The 22465-nt window shown below is 47.2% G+C and overlaps 1 protein-coding gene across 1 annotated transcript in view; it reads left to right on the top strand.

Annotated features, from left to right (window-relative positions):
• Positions 1 to 22465, top strand: part of CSMD2 (CUB and Sushi multiple domains 2) — a 513762-nt gene that overhangs the window by 452148 nt on the left and 39149 nt on the right. Inside the window, 10 exon segments of the mRNA XM_057305507.1 lie at positions 892 to 1080; positions 3507 to 3653; positions 4911 to 5099; positions 9717 to 9902; positions 10885 to 11079; positions 12738 to 12911; positions 13490 to 13511; positions 14073 to 14106; positions 14108 to 14300; positions 20359 to 20532. Coding sequence (XP_057161490.1) covers positions 892 to 1080; positions 3507 to 3653; positions 4911 to 5099; positions 9717 to 9902; positions 10885 to 11079; positions 12738 to 12911; positions 13490 to 13511; positions 14073 to 14106; positions 14108 to 14300; positions 20359 to 20532 — 1503 coding nt within the window.

Genomic DNA, 22465 nt, shown 5'->3' with positions numbered 1-22465 from the left:
GGTCCCTGTACCCCCAGGAGAGAGCACCTCCCTGCTGTCCAGGTTGTGCAGGGCCCCTAAGAACCAGCATCTTCTCTCGCCTCCCTGGTGACAGACACAGGAAACCCAATCTAGCCCCACCAGCAACTCCTTTTCTAAGTTCTACGTTGACTGTCTTCCTTAGGATGGCATCCTTTTCTTTAGAGATCTTAATACTACTCATCAGGTCACAGCCAAGCTCTGCCAGTTCCTTCCTTTCCTGGTATAACTACCATCATTATCATCATCATCTCTACAGTTTATGAAGACACTATGTCGCATGCTTTATATATATCATGCCCTATAATATATTAATATTAATTAATATACAATATAATTAATACACAATGATACATAATACAATAGCCTTGTAAGGCAGGCATTATCTTTCTGCATCAGAGGTGGAGAAGCCACTGCACAGAGAGGAAATAATTTGTTCAAGACCACACAGCTAGTAAGTAACAGAGGTGGGCTATAAATCCAGGTGTGTTTGACTCAAAATTCCATGTACTTACGTCTGCGCAATACTCTCTTTGTACAAATCAATCCCATTTAATAGATTAACTCTTGGATTCGGGGATGCTTTCTGTTGTCTGTCGTATGTATCAACCTCAGCTCTTCCAAAGCCCATAGCTGAGCTAGGAAGTGATGCCAACCAACTGGCCAGGCCTGAATGCCAGCTATATAGTAACATTGACACAGAATCTGAGGTCACCTCATGCCATGGAGCAGTGTAATGATGGGCATTGGGGTCTTGTTTGAATGTGCTCAGATACTCCTGTTCCAGTGGTTGTCTTTTGTACCAGGGAAATGTGTTGGCCCCAGTTCCATCTTCATCCCATGGATCTGGTATTTCTCTTTCTTCCTCCCAAGTGCACTGCCCAACGAACGAGCTTCTGACGGACTCTACAGGTGTGATCCTGAGTCAGAGCTACCCAGGAAGCTATCCCCAGTTCCAGACCTGCTCTTGGCTGGTGAGAGTGCAACCCAACTACAACATCTCCCTCACAGTGGAGTACTTTCTCAGTGAGAAGCAGTATGATGAGTTTGAGATCTTTGATGGTAAGTCAGTCAAATGTTGAACAGCTGCCTGCTGCAGAGGGCAGATTTGCTTCAGAACTCTAGGGATCTGTGCCATTACCTCCCCATTAGAACTTTCCAGAGGCTCCAAGCAACATCTTTCTCTACCACAGAAACCCCAATACCGTGGGAGTCAGTGGATTGTATGGCCCACAGGGCAGGGATGCTTGTCCTGCCGCCTAGTCCTGCTCCAGAGCCCTTTCTAACTCCAGCGCCCACTCAAAGCTGGCACCTTGACTGTCACCCAATAAATGGATCGTAGCAGTATTCCCACATGAAGAGTATGCCACCTCTGAAACTCAAAGTGGTCTACCAAACATTGCACTTCTTCCTTTGTAATAGAAGGGAAAAGGCACACTAACTTCCTCTTTAATTTGGAAAGAATGTTTCAGCGTGTCCTCAAACCACTGGGGAAATTTCACCTGCCTCTTTGTAGGACTTACCTCTTACCCTGTGGAGCCATGTGTCTTACAAGAGCATCTACACTAATTGTCCCTTCTGGCTCCTCAGAGGCAATTAATACAATGTCATCATAGAGAGAACCAATATGCTGTATTCTGCAGGATGTCCAGATGGTCCACATCTTTTCATTCTGTATTATGACAGTGAGCAGGAGAATTAACGTAGCTCTGGGGCAAGACCATGAATGTATACTGTTGTCTATCTCATGTGAATGCAAATTGCTTATGGTCCTCCTTTCTGATGGGTAGGGAAAGAGCACATTGCTAGATCAATAACTACATTTCATGCAACCAAGGGTGTGTTAATCTGCTCTAATGAATACACTACATCTGGCATAGCTACTGCAATTGAGGGCTACCGCTTGGTGAAGTTGTACTGTGAGATGGACCTGGGCCAGGACTCCATTCATTACCCGCCCCAACCCTCAGACTCTTCTATTCTAACAGAGGGGCCATGATAGTGCTTTGGATACCCAGGTATCAGCATCAGTTCACACTCTGTATCCAAAATCTTTCCTTTCCTCCAGGATTCAGCTGCCTGAGGAAATAGCAGTAGGTTTTGGGGGCAAGGATTGGGAGAATCACTACTATATACGATTGATGTCCTTTTGTTGGGTCCTTTTTCATGGGGACCCAGCCTCTCCTTCAGCCAAAGTGTTCTGGAATAAGACAGAAGCTGGCTCAAGTCTCCAAACTGGGTGGTTCCAACTTCCCATTGGGGTCAGCTTTCCTCACTGTTTGGACTATACGTTCATGATGTTTTGTTCATATATTCATATATTGGGGGGTTTCCCATCTGTCTTGCCCTTAGGACTATCATGTTTTGTGAGACATTGCCGATAGATCCTACAGGTTAGGCCCTACCAGCTACCATTCCAACCTTGCTGCCCATTTTAGTAATTATGCTAGCCTCACTTCTGATTAAGTACCTCCACCTGGCCCCTATATTCTAGAATCTTTTCACCCCCATCAACACTAGGAAGCCCAGTTCTGTGACAGTATCTCCTTTCATCAGTTTAGGCTTCAGAGGACAGCTGTGACTCAGGTTGTCAATGATGCTGGTGCTCACCCCTCCACCAGTATGTTCCTTGTTGCTCTGGGAACTGGAGTGTCCCCCAGGTCCTCCTGAGGGACATGGTCAGCTAGTGGGCATTCTGGTTGGACGTGGTAGACCTACTCTGGCATGCCACTTCTCTGAGCCTTGTGACCCCTTCCTTCACAGTTTGTCACAGCAATTCTGGTGGCTCTATTTTGTTTAATGTGGTCCATTACCTGTGCCAAGCTTCCACGAGCTGTCTTGGCAGATACCAGAACCATCACTCAGGGCTATTTCCAGGGCAATAAATCGTGTTATGGATTATCGAGCTTTGTACTCTGCCTCCCTTGAACCAGCCACCTTAGGATGCACTCCCAGGCATTAAAGGTAGGAAAAAAGAAGAGGGAGGGATTTCTGGAGGAGCCCTGGAAAGAACTGTTGAGGAACTGTGTTATGTATGACATTGAGACATGATGTTTGACTGTAGCTTTATTGCTGTACATTCATTCAGTACATAGTTTTTCTATATGACAAGCACTGAGCTGTGTTTAGTATGCATGTGAGAAGTAGGTAGCAAGTAGAAGTTCCCAGCTCTTGCACTAACCAGCGGCCTGACCTTGGCAAGTCCCAAGATGGCAAACAGATTTCATCTCACATGCCAGGTCCTGTAGGTTGGCAGTGACGTTCCAGAGTACTGCTTTAGGGCTCAGGGGGAAAGAGTGCGGTGCCTGGGGATGCAGAGAAAGGACAGAAGTACAGACCCTCCTGCTGACCCTGACCATCTGAGCCTAGTGTCATCTCTTGAGGAGGAGAAATGGGAGGGGGTTATATTCGAGGTATCGAATCAAGGTACCTAATCTCTTATAGCTATGCTAGCAGTCTGTAATCCTGTGTCTTGTACTCTCGCCCAGGTCCCTCCGGGCAGAGTCCTCTGCTGAAAGCCCTCAGTGGGAATTACTCAGCTCCCCTGATTGTCACCAGTTCAAGCAACTCCGTGTACCTGCGCTGGTCTTCTGACCACGCCTACAACCGGAAGGGCTTTAAGATTCGGTATTCAGGTGAGTAAAACATAGGGACACACGAGAAAGGCCACAGCCCCTGAGCCCCTGAAGTTGCTTACCCAAAACACCCAAGCCATGGGCCATATCCCCATCAATGGTGGAGGCCCTCCTCGGGAACTGACAGCCTCTCTCCTCTGAACCTCTCTCACTACAGCTGCATGAGTGTCCCTGACGGTCTCCACCTCCCCTCTTCTGTTCCTTTCCCCACTTTAAGTTCTTCCCTCTCCTCTGCTCCTACTGCCAGCCTATCCTGTCTTTGGATAAGTTTATTATATATCATCTGATAATGCCTCTAAGGTGATCCCATCCCTAACATTGTTGAAATGTTAATAAAAGTTCCTTAAAACTGAGGAACCCTAAGACGTGGGTCTCCAGGTGGGAAGTGTTGGACAGGCAGCAAAGGATGGCCTATATTTTAAATCCAGGGGCAGCCTCTCTTCTGCTCTGCCAGCCATAACTCTCGGGCAGAGGCAGATCAAGGGCCACTCCAGGCAGGCAACTGGCCAGGGCCATGGTCTACAAGGAGCACAGAAAGATCCCTGGAAAAGTAAGAAGATGGAGGGGGGGAAATCTCATTTATCTGAACTTCCATCATGGGGATTACTGTCTGTGGTTGGAAAGAAAACTTGATAAGCAGCCTGGTGCCCATTTTGAAGGGGAGTGGGTCCGCAAACCAGCTGGGCTCCATGAGCATGGAGGCAGAGAGGAATTACTGAAGACCACGGGGAGTTCCGGGAGATGAGGCTGAGGGGAGTCTGGAAGGAGAAGGACCATTTATTGAGCACCAAGTGCCCTGCTCAGGGCTGGGGCTTTTCAAACACAATCGCATTTAAATTGTCCAAAAACCTGTGAGGTGGGCATTTCCAATCCTGATACACAGGGGAGGAAAGGGGACCTCAAAGAGCTTCAGGGACGTGTCCCACGTCACAGACCTGGAAAGGTCAGATCCAAGACCCCAGAGCCACACCCCTGCAGCCACACTCCGGTGGAGCCACGGCTCAAGCAGCACTCTGTCCCGGCCATGAAGGGGATCCAGTGCTTCGTGGCTTTTTCTCTTCTTTCCTCTTCTTTGGCTTTACCACCCTGATCAGCCATTTTTCAGTATCAACTGCTCAGACCTCCCTAAATAGCAGCGGACCCGGCAGTGACAGAGACAAGGAAATGGGGGAGGAGGGAGATGGGGGGGTGTGCAGGAAAGAGCACATCCGTCTTCCTGCTTGCGTGTGGTCCCCTGAGCCTCATCTTGTCGTCCAGCTCCCTACTGCAGCCTGCCCAGGGCTCCGCTCCATGGCTTCCTTCTGGGCCAGCCCAGCACCCAGCCCGGAGGCTCCGTCCACTTTGGCTGCAACGCCGGCTACCGCTTGGTGGGACACAGCATGGCCATTTGTACCCGGCACCCCCAGGGCTACTACCTGTGGAGCGAGGCCATTCCTCTCTGTCAAGGTGAGGAGCACGTGGAAAGGGGGTGACAGATGGCTCGGATCCTGCTCACCTCTTGGTCTCGTCCCAGGACCGATCACTTCCAAATGTGGGGGTCCTCATTGATAATAAATTCATTCTTTCAGCAAACATATATTGAGGATCCGTAATATCTCGAGCCCTGGGGATATACATATGCATAAAACAGTCTCAATGTTTTCAGAACAAGGAGGGAGATGGATATGTAGCCACATAAATGCAAAATGGTAGAGGAAGGAAGTGCTGTATCAGGAGTACAAACAGTGTTGTGGGAGCCCAGAGGTAAGATGGGACCTACCTCTTCCCGGACAGCTAGGGAGGGCTCCCAGAAGAGGGGATGCTTGGCCTCCGGCTCATAGAGCAGGTAGGGTTTAGGGCCAGGCATTGGCAAGGAAAACATTCTAGGCAACAGCGAGAGCATTTGCAGAACCACGGGCTGGAGAGAGAGCACAAGATACGCAGAGCAGCTGGGACTGGCAGCAGCACTAGGTCAGAGGAGGCGAGGGGCAGAGGGGACCAGGAAGCAATAGAGGCTCACCATACTCATTGCCCGCAATCAAGCCCGTGATCTGTACCAGGCATTTGCGTGCATTGCCTTTCATAATTGATGGGATTTGTTTTCCCTTAAAGTAATATAATTCAGACTAGAGATCTGTTGGGGGGGGGGGGGACTACAGATAATGCAAAGGGTGGCTGGAGGGGAGGTGGGCGGGGCGGGGGGTATGGGTTAAATGGGTGAAGGGGATTAAGGAGGGCAGATGTTGTGATGAGCGCCAGGTGTTACATGTCCGTGATGAATCAGTTAATCCTACACCTGAAACTAATATTACACTGTTCACCAACTGGAATTGAAATAAAAACTTGGCAGAAGAAAAACGACCTGTAATCCCGTCAACAGAGATCACTGGGTAACATTTCAGCACATTTCCTTTGATCTTTTAGATATTGTTTACAAAAATGGCATCCTCAGTGTACAAAGCTCTTAATATTTTACCATCTGTCACATAATTAAGTGTATTTCCTCATCACTATTTCCAGTGGTTGCATAGCATTAGGGAAAAACTGTCATGTATTTAAGTATCGTCCTGTTGGTCATTTGAATGTCTCTGTTTTTTGCTACTGTAAACAGCGCTGCTGTTAAGATCCTTATAATTCCATCATTGTGAACATCCACATGTATTTCTTAAAATAAATTCCCAGAAATGAGATTGTTGAACCATAACCTATGCAAAATCTACAGCTTGTGACACTTAACTGCTCTCCGGGACACTTGTCTTCACTTCCACCAGCATGGGAAAGTCGGGTTTTCCTCCCACATTCACAGCATTGTGTGAATTATGCATTAAAAAAAAGAAAAGAAAAACTTTGCTAATGATACAGACAAAAGCAGGAAATCACACTGATGTTTGATTTTCTTGTTCTTTGATTCCTAGTGTGGTGACGGACTATTTATTGACGTCTGTTATCTCTGACCCTCATGACCTTCTCGCCTCTGCCTGAGCTTCCTCAAACAATGTGTCATTAGCATTCTGTTTGGCGCCCTAAGAAAAGGTCCCAGAGAACAGACTGATCCAAATGGCAAATGTCATTTGGCTTTGGTCTCCGTGTCTCTAACTGTATCAAAACGACAAGTCTTTCTTCCAAAGCTCCCGTTGGAAACCACCATACCTCTCATCTGTTTTCTTCTGTAACTTCCCAAAACTAAGCCCCTCTAGGCTTCTTTGTACTCATCCCCATACTAGTTTGTACCCAGTCCCAGCCCCAAGCTTCCCACTTTTGCCATTCCTCTCAGCCATTCCCCCTGAGCTCTCTGGAATCCCGGTTCCATGGCCAACCAGCATACACCCTTGGTCACTACCCAGAAGGCTGTCTTCACTTTCTCCCTCCACAGAGACTGGCTCTCCTCTAAGAATATGAATGCTGGGGCCCTTTCAAGTAGAGGGTCCCCGTAACCCAGGGCCAGGAAGGCCTGGCATTCTTCCAATGCCATATTGCTTCTTTCAAACCATGACTTTCCACCAACAAATGTATCTCACTAGAGATGCTGTGCCTTCTGATGCTTTCTCTCTCTTTCCCCAGCCCATTCTTTCACTACATTTTCTCTCCCTTCACTACATTTTCTCTCCCTCAGAGATCTCATTCCACTGCCAGCTTCAAATACTTGGATTCCATCCCCTCTTCTCCTACCCACAGGAAGTGCCCGTCTTCCCTCGGGGTTTGGGGACTGTTCTGGCATGGAGATCAAGAGACAGGCTTTTAGTGTCTCAGCCTGGGAAGGTATCCTCTGTCCTCTTAGTTATCTGCACAGGAAGAGCTGGGCCAAGAGTGGTGGGAAGTGGCTGCTGTCCACTTCCTTCACCTACTGTCTCCAGATTGACCGACTCCTCATGCAAAATATCAGTACCAATCTAAGTATTTCTTCAAAAAAAGTTCAAGGAAGCAAGGCAGTTCATTGATCACAATTTGACTACCCCAGTTCCACCAAAGGAGCTTACAGACTTGCTGTTTAGGCGCTGAAAGAGCATCATATTCAAATGCTGTTCATTTCTTCATTCCACATCTTCTCCTCAATTTCTCCTTATTTACTCATTCCTTCTGTTTTCCAGTCTTTGAAACCTTCTTCCATCTTGATATCCCGACCCCTCTCCGTCTGAAGAGTCTATCCTTCCCTGTATCATAATGAAGCCTTGGCCCTGTGTCTCTTCTGGGTTCTAGTAGCATCGAGGATCATTGTTGGCCAGTGTGGATGGGGACTTCCTCTGCTTGCACTGGCTCTGAATGAGGGAGGTCTGAGCTCTAGACGAGTTACAGGGGTGGGGGTGGATGAGGGACAACAGTGGGTACCCTGATTAATTCCCCTCCATCTGTACTAGCTCCTGAACTGCCGAAGGGCAAACATAATTAGTCAAGTATTAATTTCTTTCAAAGACAACACAAGCTACTCCTACCTAAGTAATGTGTGTTCCTCCAATAAACATAGTGTTGACCCTCCTCCTTACAATGACCATGGCCATGTGCTGCATACCTGTGTCTCCTGAGCTGTCACCTTGAAATTCCTTTTCTTTGTACCCCTATGTTAGCACTACCATTTTTTATATTTTTATATCCCATATCTTACCCTTTCTTGGTTTTTACCCCCTTTTTGTTGGAACATAGCCTTGAGTAAATTCCTCATAAAGGGTTCATGAGAAGGAAATTCTCTGAGTCTTTAAATGTCTGAAAATATCTTTACTTCTGCCCTCATATATGCTTGGTAGGTTGACCAGGTAAAATTCTAGGTTACAGATCACTTCCTTCAGAAATTTGTTACATTATTTTTGAACATCCATTGCTACCGATGGGAAGTATAATGCCAGTCTGATTCTTGTTCCTTCCAGGAATGTCCTATTTTTTTCTCTCTCTGGGAGCTTGTAGGAACTTATCTTTCATCTTCTGAAATTCCATGATGATGTATCTAAGAATGGTTCTCTTTGCATCCCTTTGGCTCCCTTTCAGTCTGAAGACTTGTGTCTTTCCAGCTCTGGGAAATTCTCATCTGTAATCTCTGTTCTCTCTTTCTGGAATGCTAACCTGTTGGATGTTGGACCCCCTGGTTGTTGACCTCCCGTGTCTTAAATCCTTTTTTCTCATTTTCAGTTTTGGTCTTTTTGGACTATATTCTGAGAAATTCCCTTTAACTTTAACCTCTAGCCCTTCTATCTAATACTTATTTTAGCAATCATATTTTTAACTTAAGAGGGCTTTTCCTTGTTCTGTTGTTGTGGTTGTGGTTCTTTTTTCAAAGCCCTCCATTCTCATTTTATGAATACAATATGACTTTCTCAAAATACTGCCAATCAAAAGTTTAAAGCTTATGTATCTTCTATTTCCTGAGTTAGCTCTGTTTTCTAAAAGAGAACCTTGTTTCTACTTTTTTCTATTTTTAATCTTATCTCTGTCTTTCATGCTACTGGTTTTCTTCATATGTACAGTGATCCTTGATTATTCCTATTTTAAGGGAAAGATGAGGTTGATTTTTCCAGGTAGCAGATTAGGTTATATAACCAGATTATATACAGGTGTCTGTGCCCACTAGATCCCCCACATGAATAAGAAGCTGGGGATGTAGTACAAATGAGCCGGCAGAGGGGCAGCCTTTAGACTGGGAGCTCTTAAATCCTCGAATGAGAAGAGCTTTACTTTCAGATGCCATCTCACACCTGAGCAGCCCTGATTCTCTCAAAGGATTTCTATTTTTTTTTTCCCTTAAGTGGGAAAGAAAACCCTCTCTATTTTATCTGAGGACTAGATGCGTGAATGCCTCTACACTGTATTTGTGGGAAAGGATGGAGGAGAACTGGTCTCACACTATAGCTCCCTCATATATTTTAAGCTGCAGCTTCTCGGCTCCACTTAATCTATCAACACACTTCGATCTGCATTCCATCTTCCAAAGTGTTTTTGAAGTCTTCTCTGCCATTTTGTTTATTGTTATGAGGCTTTTCCACTTTACTAGTCCCTACTATAATTTTTTTAGGGCCTTGGGGGAGAGGAAGGTTAAAGTGTGTTCTCGAATACTGTCTTGAACCAGACATTCTCATAATATTTTTTTCTCTTCGCTAGCTCTTTCCTGTGGGCTCCCTCAGGCCCCCAAGAATGGAATGGTGTTTGGCAAAGAGTACACAGTGGGGACCAAGGCTGTGTACAGCTGCAGCGAAGGCTACCACCTCCAGGCAGGTGCCGAGGCCACAGCAGAGTGTCTGGAGACAGGCCTTTGGAGCAACCACAATGTCCCCCCACAGTGTGTCCGTGAGTCCTTGGGCGGTGGAGATGGGTATAAGGAGGGGCTGGGTATGCAGCTGAGAAGATTCCTGCAAGGAGTGAGCTAAAAACCCAGTAATGAGAAAAAAGCAGTTACATGGAGCCTAGGGATTCAGGAAAAGGAACAGGTGGATAGTGTCATCTGCCAAGCTGGGCTTCCATTTGAAATTGCTCTCAAAGCATTGATAGGCCATTGCACCCTAAGATGTTTCCATAAGCCATCACAGAACTTAGGAATAAGTTCCTTTTAGAAGGAAGAACTACCAGAACATTTACACAAATGTCCTTTGATCACAAAACTGTAAAATGGTTTATATGCAACTGATGAATTATTGAACTCTACATCTGAAACTAATGATGAACTATATGTTGCCTAGTTGAATTTAAAGAAAAAAATTATGTTAGTTGAAAAAAGAACAAAACTCTAAAATGACAGAGGTACAGTTCAACTTTAAGGCCAGAGTCACAAACTTGCCTAGGGGACCATATCGAGTCTGAAGATAGAGGATTTGTACTTTTGATTTGTTTTGTTTCTTTGGCCTATGGTGTGCTTTACGAAATTCCTGAATTGCTTCCCAACATTTTGAAATTGGAAGAGTTTACATAAAAATCCATATTTCTAGCTTCTCTTAGAAAATAAAGACCTGACCAAAGAGAAATTACAAGGTTCACATCTAACAATCAGCAGTGATTACCACCTCCCCTTTTTTCTTTTTTTTCTTTTCTTTCTTTCTTTCCTTTTTTTTCTTTCTTTTTTTTTTTTTTTTTTTTTTTGGTGGATCTGCCCACCCCAGTTTGCTTCATCCCCCACTTCCCCACCCAATACATTCATTTAACAAACCTGCCTCCTGGCGACTCAAGGTTCTTATTACTGCATTACAGTTTCCCGGTCCCCAGCTCTGGACTCTTTTCACTGTTTTCCATAATTAATTAATTAATTAATCCTCCTCGTTGCTCCTTGTCTCCCCAGCTGTGACCTGTCCCGATGTCAGCAGCATCAGCGTTGAACATGGCCGATGGAGGCTCATCTTTGAGACACAGTACCAGTTCCAGGCCCAGCTGATGCTCATCTGTGATCCTGGCTACTACTACACTGGCCAAAGGGTCATCCGCTGTCAGGCCAATGGCAAATGGAGCCTCGGGAACTCTATGCCCACCTGCCAAAGTAAGCCTAGGAGGGGAGGGTGGGTGAGTTTGGCACAGGGCCTCCCACCTGCACTATACCGTACGTGGGGAAGGAGAGAGGAGGGGTATCACCAGGGATGGCAGTGTACCTCTTTTTGAACACTCACCTAGAATCAGGAGCGGGGAGATGCTTTACTCCTTTAAGGAAGTATTTCTCAGCATCTTATCTTATTAAAAAGTTGCCTTTGTCCAGGTGAGTATCCACTCATTCACGTGTTCAGCATTCATGCCAGGTATTATAGGAGTATGAAGATAGAAGGTTGTGGTTCCTGCCCCAGAGAAGCTTACAGTCTGCTGGAGAGGCAGACAAAACAAGGAAGCAATGATAATGCGTGTGACAAGACCTGTAATGGGAGTGTGTATAGAAGGAATGGGTATAGCACAAGGGGTAAGCACCTAAGTGTCTGCCTCTCCTTCTGAATTATCCATTGTTTTTGTTTGTTTCTTCAAGATAGTTTCCAAGGTCAGGGTTCCTGGGAAGCAACTCTGAGACAGGGTTTATTAGGGAGTACTCTTAAGATCACCACCATCTTTGTAAGGGAAGGGGAGGAAGCAGTACCGGGAAGATGGCGAAGCTGACCTCTGATGCAGTATCAGTGCGGTCCTCCGCTGACCCCACAGGGAGCTCTGAAACTGGGATAGTCAGAACTGCCACAGGCTGGGGCAAGAGGCCTTTATACCTGCACACTGACCAAACGTTGGGTACAGGAGACCCCAGGAAGAAGCAAGATCTAGAGGGGAGGACTCTTCAGCCAAGGCAGTCTGAAGAGGGTGAGCAGCTGAGGGTCGTTTGCCAGCAGCTGGGGAAAAAAGTCCTCCCATTCTAAATGAGGGTCTGAGTGGCCCAGCACAGGACCCACTACAGTGGGATATACTCATGATATTTACTTAATCCGTAAGGATGCGATGGAGGAGGAAGGTGTTTGTAACGGGATAGAAGGGAATAACTTGTCAGTGAGGAGTGGAAAGTTTGAGACTAGATGGAAGAAGAAGTCCCTACATCTGTGACTCAAGTCACTATTGCCCTTATGCATCCAAGTTTAGACCCACCATGGAATGTAAGCATGTGTGTGGCAGAGCAGAGGTCATGAGCGTGTAACAGCTTCACCACAATGAAGGCTCTCACACTTGAGTGCAGCCTTGGCCGTGGGGCCTCACCTCCCACGCCAGCCAGTGGCTACATGCAGCGCTCTGTTGGGAAGGAGTGGCAGGCTGCTGCTGCTCCCAGCAGAAAGGACAAGGGAATCGAGTGGCAGCATCTGCCCTGGACACCCAGGGCACCACAGACTCTCCACCCGTAGTGTGGCGGATCCTAACCAGGGTAGGCATCTGAAGCGCCTGAGGAGCCTTTCTTAAAAATGCACGTGCCTGGGCCTTATCTCAAGAGATCGAGGTCACAGGTCCAGAGTACAGCCTGAGCATTTTAAAAGCTCCTTGGATCCTTCTTGCAATGCTTCCAGTTGAAAATCACTGCTCCAGTGTAACACCATGCAAGTCACTCTCGTGCCCCCACATTCTGCTCATGAGTCCCAACAGTTAAACAGGTCTTATTTTTGTCATGATTCTTGCTACTCAGAAGCCCCACGTGTCCCCCCTCTTGGGGCTGGCTTTTCACTGAGCGCTTTGTGATCATTTTAGTCATCTCCTGTGGAGAGCTCCCCGTCCCGCCCAGCGGGCACCGCATCGGAACACTGTCCGTCTACGGGGCGACGGCCATCTTCTCCTGCAATTCTGGCTACACGCTGGTGGGCTCCAGGGTGCGGGAGTGCATGGCCAATGGGCTCTGGAGTGGCTCCGAAGTTCGCTGCCTTGGTGAGTGACCTCCCCAGACCTATCCTGCCCATCTTTCCCTCCGTAAGACAGGTTAGAGATTTCTAAAGCTGGGTCCCAGTCTTTAACCAGCATCATTTCACCTATGGCATGAAATGCTTAATCCAAACACCAGCTCTTGGGCATCCCCCATAACTGAGACTCTGAACTTGCTTCTCTTGGGGTACCCAAGAGGATGAGAAGAACTTCAAGTCTGATGAGACAAAGTTTTATTTATATATATATATACACACATACTTACACATATGTATAGAAGGAATGTATACATACATATATACATACATATAAACATATATGTGTAAACATGTAGACATATACATATGTAATACACTTACATATATACATATATACAAACATATGTATATACATGTACCTACACACACATATATATATATGTATAAAATAAGCAAATGACAAAAGCACAAAAACAACCTGGCTTACAAAAGACAGAGTTATCAATTCCCCCGTGGCCAGTCCATTCCCTACCAAACCGTGGAGTCCAAGGTATTCTCTCCTCTCACTTCTTTCTCGGATCCCTCAAGTCCAAAGGAGGGTCCCAGCTACACAGACCTAACAGCATAGAGTGGTTAGTCTGTTCCAGAGTGAGCAGTGCTGCCCTCCCACCGTCCCAGGCCTCTGTTAGGGATACAGTCATGAGTTATTTCCACACAGACCCAAGAATACCAGTGGAAATGCTAGGAATACACTCTACCCAAACCTCATTCAATAAAGTAACTCACCCAGGTTAAACTGTGTCTCCTGCCACTCAAGGAGAAGGAAGGATGGATTTAGCCAAACCATCTGTTTGTGCATAGTTGTTTTCGATTCTGTTGGGCTTTGATGGCCTTAATGTAGACCGAGGTGCCCTCCACGCAGTAGATGCTCCGTCGATGCTGGTTGATGAAAAGAAAAGAGGCAGGGAGGCGACAGTGATCATTTCTAACCCTTGGACAGACATAGAAACTATAGCTCAGAGATGGATGGCCTTTTGGGATTCGGCCTTGGGATTTGGGCTTGCCACTTGCATCATGTTTAGGATTCCTGATGGCTACTCTCGGGGCGGGGGGGAAACGATGGGTGACTGGGTCCTTGGTACTTTTCCTCACCATCCCTGACTCCCCCGCCCTGACCAAGCCCCCCACTCCTCTTCTATAAGCTCCTCTTCGATTTGCACTCTTTCCTCATCTCCCACCAAAGCTGGGCACTGTGGGACCCCCGAGCCCATCGTCAACGGACACATCAACGGGGAGAACTACAGCTACCGGGGCAGCGTGGTGTACCAGTGCGACGCCGGCTTCCGCCTGATCGGCATGTCCGTGCGCATCTGCCAGCAGGATCACCTGTGGTCGGGCAAGACCCCTTTCTGTGTGCGTAAGTATGTTACCCACTCTCCCTAGTCACGGGCTCAGACTCAACGTGGACTTGCCCCTGGCGCTCTTGATTTGGTTCCCTGGAGGTTTTGTACGTTTTGTTAATGTTTTTTGAAAGATGCATCATTCCCTCTCTTGTTTTCAGTTTTCAGCATCATCCATTACTGCTTTTGCCTTCACCGTTGCCCTCCTTGTATTCCCTTTGGTTAACTTGTTTGTTCATTTCTAGCTTTTGAGTTGGGAATCCAATTCATTTATTTTCATTTTTTTATTGTTATTGATATAAGTGCTTAAGGTTGGGAAATGTCTTTCAATAACTGCTCTAATCGGATCCCATAGTTTATAATAATTAATGCTTGATTGCTTATTAGAAATTCTGTAATTTGGGTATAAATTTCTTCTTTCACCAAGAAGTTTTTTAATAGTTATGCTCTTTCAGTTTCCAGGCAGAAGGGCCATTCTATTTTTATTTTGTTATTCATTTCTAATATTATCACACTGTGTGTAGTGTTTCTACCTCATGGAATTTATCGATGCTCTCTTGACCTCATATTTGATCAGTTGTTCTAACGACTGTTCCATGGGCATTTGAGAAGAAAGGGGATTAGGGTATAAAGTTCTGTATATAATCATAAGATGTCCCTTGATTATGTCGTCTGTGTCTTCTGTATGCTTACTGACTTTTTGTCCACTTGACCTGTTTTGCCCTGAGAGGTGTGTCTTAAAGCTTTCTATTCTTAGCATCATCATCTATTTTTCCTGGCATTTCCTGTAGTTCATGCTACATAGAGGTAGTTGCTGTGTTTTTTGGTATATGCTTGCTCAGAACTATCATATCTACATTGCAAATTGTGATCTTAGCCTTTAAAATGTCTTCTTTGTCGCTTTTAGTGTTTTGTAGTTTGACTGGCTTTGGACCTGATATCAGGCTTACAACTCCTACTTCCGTCATTTTCCATTTGCCTGGTATACTTTGAACCATCCCTGTATTTTACCCTTTCCGACTCTTGTATACCGCAAAGAGTTGGACCTTGCCTTGAGAGCCTATTTGAAAACAGTTCTCTTTTAATAGGTTAGTTATACTCATTCACATATAACTCTATGACTTATATGCTTGGTCCCACATCTCTCATGTCTTATGTAACTGTTATGGGTAAGGTATCATACTCGGGTATTTCTTTCTCTATGTGATTTTTTTTTTAAGATTTTATTTATTTGAGAGACAGAGCATGAGTGGGGGAGGGGGTAGAAGGAGAGAGAGAAGCAGACTCCCCGCTGAGCAGGGAGCCCAATGCAGGGCTCAATCCCAGGACCCTGAGGTCATGACCTGAGCCAAAGGCAGATGCTTAACCGACTGAGCCACCCAGGCACCCCTGTGTGATGTTTTCCTTACTATTTTTTTCCCATTTCTTTTGGTATTTAGGGAATTTTGTAGAGTTTTATGCCCCTTTCCTGTAGTCAGTGCACTGATGTATCAGGATCCTTTTTTAGTTTGTTCACATTTAAGATGAGATTTCTCATTCCAGCAGTGACTTCAGATCAATATTGGGCCATTCCCTGCCCCGCTCTTCTCTTTTCCATACAGTCTTGCTCTCCACAAAGGCTTGCAGCAGAAGCATGAGAAACAGCGCTGCCTGGGTATCGTGTTTGTTCTTCCACTTACACATAATTTAAAGTTTATAGCATTCTCTGTTTGGGCTATGCTGCAAGCCTGGGCTTTCTACAGTTTTGTTTGTTCTTCTTGTTAATCTGCTTCCTTTTTTTTTTTTTTTTTTTTTTTTTTTTTTGGATTTAGATGACCACCATTATTCTCAGTTGCCTGGAAATAATTTGGAAAATTCTTCACTTTTTAAAGTTCCCCAAAGTGAGCCTTTATGTGAAGTGCAGGGTTGGTTTTGTTGTTTAATTTTTTAAAGGCAGGTTTTCTTGTAATTCTTCCTCTTCACTTGGTTCTTCATAGATGAGATGGAGCAATAAAATAATGAGACGTATTGAATAAGCAATGCACGAAAAATTAGTCTTAATAGCGGCTTAAGTATTAGGTTTACACAAAGCAAGACCCATCTATATTCGGTCACTCTTCCAGATGGGTCTGAACAAAACATTTGGTTTTATCCAGAAGATGCAAATTCAGGTGCCTTCAAGTAATTGGCACAGAATCTGTGTGCGGAGATTTGGGTTATAAATAATAGCGGGTGTTGGGGTCTGAAAATAAGTGGAGAATGTCTGACTAAGCCTAAGGAGGTTTGATTTTGAACCCGGCATGCACTAAAAGGCAGTGTAGTGAAGTATTTGGACACTTGGACCCCGGACCTCGATTGCCCAGGTCCTACCCAGACCTTCCACCGTATATCCCATGGCTATATGACTTCAGACGGGTTAGGTTACCTGCCTAAGTCTGTTTCCTCCTCTACAAAAAGCAGATACTTCAGAGTGATGAGGATTAAATAAATGCTATTTTGGACCCAACGTCGTCCCAACAGTGCCTGAGAGGCATGAAGGAGATGTTCTTGCTGTTGTTATGACGATGGTGGTGTCGATGCTGCCACATGACGGAATCCAGGAGCTCTTGGACCAAGCCCTGTTGTCTCCTAGGGCACAGAGCTATGGTGGGGTATCTAGAGGAGGAAGGCAAGAGGAAAAGAACAAGCATTTATAAGTGACGACCCTGTCGTCGGCGCTGTGTGAGCCGTCACCACGTGTCAACCCAAGGTTTCCATATCTGTCACTCTCAAAACTTCCCAGCAATCCCACATCTCCTCCAGTAGCTCTCCTGCCCATTCCCACACACTTTGCATGATTTCACCTCTTTCCTGAAGACCCGCCCTCCACCTCCTCCACCTGCCTTCTCCGCAGACAGCTAAGGCAGCTGGGAAACACAGCCTGGAGTCACAGAAGCTGGGCTCAGAGCTCAGGTGAGCCACCTAGAAACCATGCCCCTGAACGAGCCTCCCGGCTGCTCTGAGGATGACGATGGTGCCTGCCTTACGGGTTGTGGAGATTCAATGACATAATGAAGACAGACCCCACTAATTATTAGCTGATTAGATAACCTCACTTTCTATTTTGCAGAGATGATAGAAGTCATCAGACAATAACTCCTTCTACCTCCTGCTTCCCACCCACACATCTATCCTCTCCCTTCTCTCCCATCTCCATAGAAGAGTCTTTCTCTCCAGGCCCAAGGCTGTGCCCTCCATTGATCCCCAGATCTCCTCCCTCCTGCCTCCTTAGTGACCCTAATCTACTTTTAACCCTCTCTTCTGTACTGTTTACCTTTCCTTTCCATTAATTTCCCTCAAGCCCCAGGGAAGCACTCAAGCACCACGAAGACCTCGATTTTCCTTCCTAATGGAAGGAATTCTCCACCTCTTCTTTGCAGCCTGTACCGGTCAGGGTCCCCAAAGAAACAGAGCTCTCTGGGGTATCTGACATTTCTTGAGGCTCTCCCTGTGGCTTCGGGGACATTCCCACCCCCCTGTCGAGTTTTCTTTTTCTACCTTGCTGACCACACCTCCATTTCCCTTGCAGGTGCTTTGGTCACCTGTCCTTCAAAAGGTGGCGCCCCCCCCCAAAGGTTTTACTACTCAGCACACTTCCCTCACTGGACAGCAGTGGTTTTTAGCCTCTGGGGAGGGGGTTTATGACCCTCTGTGAATCTGTGAGAGCAACAGATCCTCTCCTGGGCACACAGCATCCAGCCAGCATTTTGCATGTCATTTCTGGGGGTTCACAGACCCTATGAAGCTCATCTCCACTCTCCCAGCAACTTGCTGATCTGGCAGGGTACTCGTCATCCATGAGAACCAGCTTAGATGGCACGCTGTTTCCTCCGGGAACACTCCTTAACCCGCTGTCTCCCCTGTGGAGGGTTGATGCCCCTCCTGCGCGAACGCCTCTGTCCCAGCCCGAGCACGCTGTGCTGTGACGCTCTCCTTCCCCGACTGCTCTTCTACTGGGCTGTGAAGTGAGCTCCCTGAGGGCAGAGACCGTCTCATATCCGTCCTTGCATATCATCAGGGCAGAGCGAGGTACCTAGCACAGAGAAGGAACTCAGCAAGACTGAATGAAAAGTAAATGTACAAATCTATTTTCAGAGCAGTTCTGCTCATGAAATCTGAAATCCTTACTTTAGAGATAGAGAAAGCGAGCCTAGAGTGAATTGTCCGAAGTAAGGAAAGGGCAGCACTGAGTGGTGAATCCTGGTCTGCTGGCCCCTGTAGCCCATTCTTATCCCAACTCGCGGGATGGTCTCAAACCCCCTGTGGTCCGCTAGCCTCATGTGTCCTGCTCTGCCCCAGCTCTGTCCGCTAGGGTCAGGGATGCTACTGTTGATATTTACACAAGACAACAGACGCAGACACATGTACCAGAGTTGGCCATAGCAAAAACTGGGCTCTGTCTGCTCTTTCGCCCCCCCCCCCCATCCCCATTCACGCCATCTGGGTTTGCGGTGGGCTCCTTGTGGATCCAGTTCTTGGGGTAAGAAAGCATTCCTCATGGTTTCACAGCCTCAAGATCCAGAACCAAGGAAAAGGCCTGGCAAAGGCATCACCTGAGAGTTTAATCTAAAGAGACCGGATACCAGGGAGGTGCTCGATAGAACTAAGGACTAAGGAGCAAAGCAGAAGGCTGTCATCTGTCCGTTCCCACACTCACGTGTTCCTTCACTCAGCAGATGTTGATCAGGCTCTTCCTGCATGTCAGGCCCTGGTACAGACCCCAAGGATGTAGCGAGGAACGGACCAAAGACCCTGTCCTCGTGCAGCTTACGCTCAGGTGGAGGGAAATAAGGATTGAACCAACAGAGAACTACGTATGGAGTGTGTCATTACTATGGAGAAAAGTGGAGAAGGCGTAGGGCCTGGGCCGTGCTGGGGAGGTTGTGTATTGGGTCGTAAGGGACGGCCTCACTGATATGGTGACATTTGAGGGGAGACCTGAGGATGTGAGGGCAGGAGCCAAGGGATGTGCAGAGGGGAAAGCGGGTGCCAAGGCTCTGGGACAAGCACTTATATTGGAGAAACCTCAGAGAGACCAGTGCCTGGGTGGAGGGATGAACCCAGTTCTGGGAGGAAGGAAGAAAGCTGAGACAGAGGGTAACCCGAGCACTCTGGGGCCAGGCCTGCCAGCACCAGGTCCTCCACTGCCGCCCTGCCCGTGGCTGAAGATTTACAAAATCCTGCGTGGATGCCAAAAGTCACCTTCATTACTAATAAAGCCTAAGTCGGAAACCATAGCTTCATGTGAGAGCCCAGTGGGGTCTCTGCTGAATAAACCCCAGATTGGGGTGGATTCACACCATCTGAGCCAACACCACAGGGGCGCATCCCCTCATTGTCATGGAGCGCCCGCCTCCAGAGGAGCAGCAGAGAACGCTGCTGTCCACAGGCTCTAGGTCCCAAGAGGAGGGGGCAGACCTGGGTCAAGCATGACTGCTCATTCTTCCCAAATTGCACAGATTGGCCGCTCCATGTGACCTGGGCCAGGGGAAGTAAAAGAGCACAGAGAAAGGCCAGAAATCACTCCTTCATCCGGAAGGAGTAAAGAGGAAGGGTTGTGCTCTCAACAACAGCTTTGGCTCCCTGCGGCCTGCCTGGGCCACGGGTCTGGCAGCAATCCCGCTATTCAGGCTTGGTTCCAATCGACTCTGGCTCTGTCAAGCTCCGCCCAGGAGGTGGGCTGGGTCCAAGTCTGCTGAGAGGTAGTCATCCCATCCGGTGATGGAGAGTGGAGATGGGGAGCCACGGGGATAGAGGCAGAGAAAAGGAAGCAGGGCTGACTACCTAGACAACAGACCTACAATCCAGGCCTGAGGTCCCACGGGGAGTCATAGAATGATTTTTCTCGAGTTGTCCAGGCTACGGATGTGCCTTCACCAAAGAAGGTACGTCCGCATGCTGATTTCATGAAACAAAGGTTTTGCTGCTAAAGAGACTTCAGTTAGACTTAGGGCTGAACTTCCCTCATGGGCATGAGAAACACCAGGTGAGAAAAGGATGAGCTTTGGGGGATGTGGAATAAGAGGAGGGCTTACCTCTCTTCTGTTTTGGTTGCAGCAATTACCTGTGGACACCCAGGCAACCCGATCAACGGCCTCACTCAGGGCAACCAGTTTAACCTCAACGACGTGGTCAAGTTTGTTTGCAACCCCGGGTATGTGGCTGAGGGGGCCGCTAGGTCCCAGTGCCTGGCCAGCGGGCAGTGGAGCGACACGCTGCCCACCTGCAGAAGTGAGTCCCCCTTCTTCCCCCAGTACCGCCGCCATTTGGGGTTCTGTGACCCAGCGGATTCAGTCCTGGTGTGATTTTGACACAGGGAAAGACTGAGAGCAGAGGAGGGTCATAAATGAGGATTTTCTCAACCCCTAGACACAGCCATGTCTGTGTCAAGATTTCATCCCTGGTTATATAAGCACAGCAAACAAGGTGTGCCTTTCAAAATAGAAACGGAAAGCAGTTATCTTGTTTACATTGCATAGAACAAATATTCATCATTATCCTTTAGAGCCCCATTATTGAGGAAAGAAAAAAGCAGAAGAGTTAGAATGAAAAATACAAAGCTGAGAGCATAGGAGTTGGGATGAAGCAGGGAGGAAGAACACAGCCCAAGGACTCGAGAGACAGACTCTGTGCAGGGGTATTCTGGCCCCATCTGGGCTACTTAGGAAATCGTTTCTAAAGCATTTTGAGGCTGGTCACAGCAGTAGGGACAAATGGAGCTGCCTCGTATCAGGAAGAGCCTGGCAGATTCAGTGACGTCTGCGTGGAGCGTCAATGTGGGCAGAACATGAATGAGTCCAGCCCTGACCTGGGGGTGGATCAAGTCTTCATAGTTGTGAGGACGCAGAGTCCCTGGGACAGTGACCCATCGCAGTATGTGTGGGTGCACAGTGACTGGCAATGTGTCACAGGTCATTTGTAACCAGTGTTAGAGGACTCAGATTTTCAAATAAATCCAGATGCATCACAACTAACCCTAAAGTAACATCCCTCTCATAACATTTGAAGATGCCATTTTGACTGAAAGAAGGTTCCAGAAAACACAGGAACAACTGCCATGACCTAGTGTTTTGTCTTCCTCCGAACATCTACTGAGGCAGGAAATAGTTTAGAACTTTGCTGCTATGGGGTGTTCTTATCCCATGTCCCCTTCTCAAGAGCTGTGTTCCATGTCTGCAACACAAGATGCAAATTCCCCTGTAACTCCAGCTCCTGCCCCCCCCCCCCGGTCCCTTCCCAGAGTAACAAGCTCAAGGACTGGTTTCGGAATCCAAGGGCTGGGTAAAATCTTAGAAGTCGTGACCTCCGGTCCTGCTCCTACCAACCCATTCTCTACGCTGACAGAGTGACCCGTCTAAAATGCAAATCTGATCAAGTCGTTCCCTGTTAAAAATGCCTTCCCAGACTTCCCAATGCCCTCACAACAGTACTGTCCTCTGCCCTGGCCTGACCTCTGTACTGGGGCCTGGCTGCACAGAACCTCTTCCAGTCCTGTCACACGCCACACGCCGTGTGCCTGCACAGCCCCGGGGCACTCCCACACAGTCTCCTCAAATGCATTCTTCTCTGTCCCCCTTGGTCTGGATGACTTTTACCCAACCATCAAGAACCAGCTTGAACATCGCCCTTTCTTGGAAGCCCTTCCTGCTCCACCTCCCTGCATTGGGCTGGATGCACAGCTTTGTGCTTCTGGAACATTCTCCACTATGCCTATCAGAGTGCTTATCAAACAAAATAATTGCTGGTTTGTCCGTTCTCTCTATACCAGCAGTTCCCAACTGGGGACGATTTTATCCATCCCACCGCCCAAACAGGGGACAGAGGTCTAGAGACATTTTTCATTGTCACACCTGGAGGGCTTCTCTTGGCATCTAGTGGGTAGAGGACAAGGGTGCTGTTAAACCTTCTGTAATGCACAGGGCTGCCCCCACAACAAAGAATTATGAGCCAAAATGTCTGTGGTGCCAAGGTGGAGAAAGCCTACTCTCGACTGGAAATTCCGTGGTATCTTTACTGCCCAGCACGCTGCTTGGTGCTCGGTGTACGGCCGTAAAGAGTGTGAATCAATGCATGCTAAGTATTTGTTTTGTGAAGCCAACTTCTCTGAACCTCAGAGAGGCTATCAAAGGTAAAAATACCTTATACTTTAAAAACTTACCAAAGA

The sequence above is a fragment of the Ursus arctos genome, unplaced genomic scaffold (genome assembly GCF_023065955.2).
Source record: "Ursus arctos isolate Adak ecotype North America unplaced genomic scaffold, UrsArc2.0 scaffold_32, whole genome shotgun sequence".
NCBI lineage: Eukaryota > Metazoa > Chordata > Mammalia > Carnivora > Ursidae > Ursus > Ursus arctos.
This window is presented reverse-complemented; position numbering and strand designations above follow the sequence as displayed.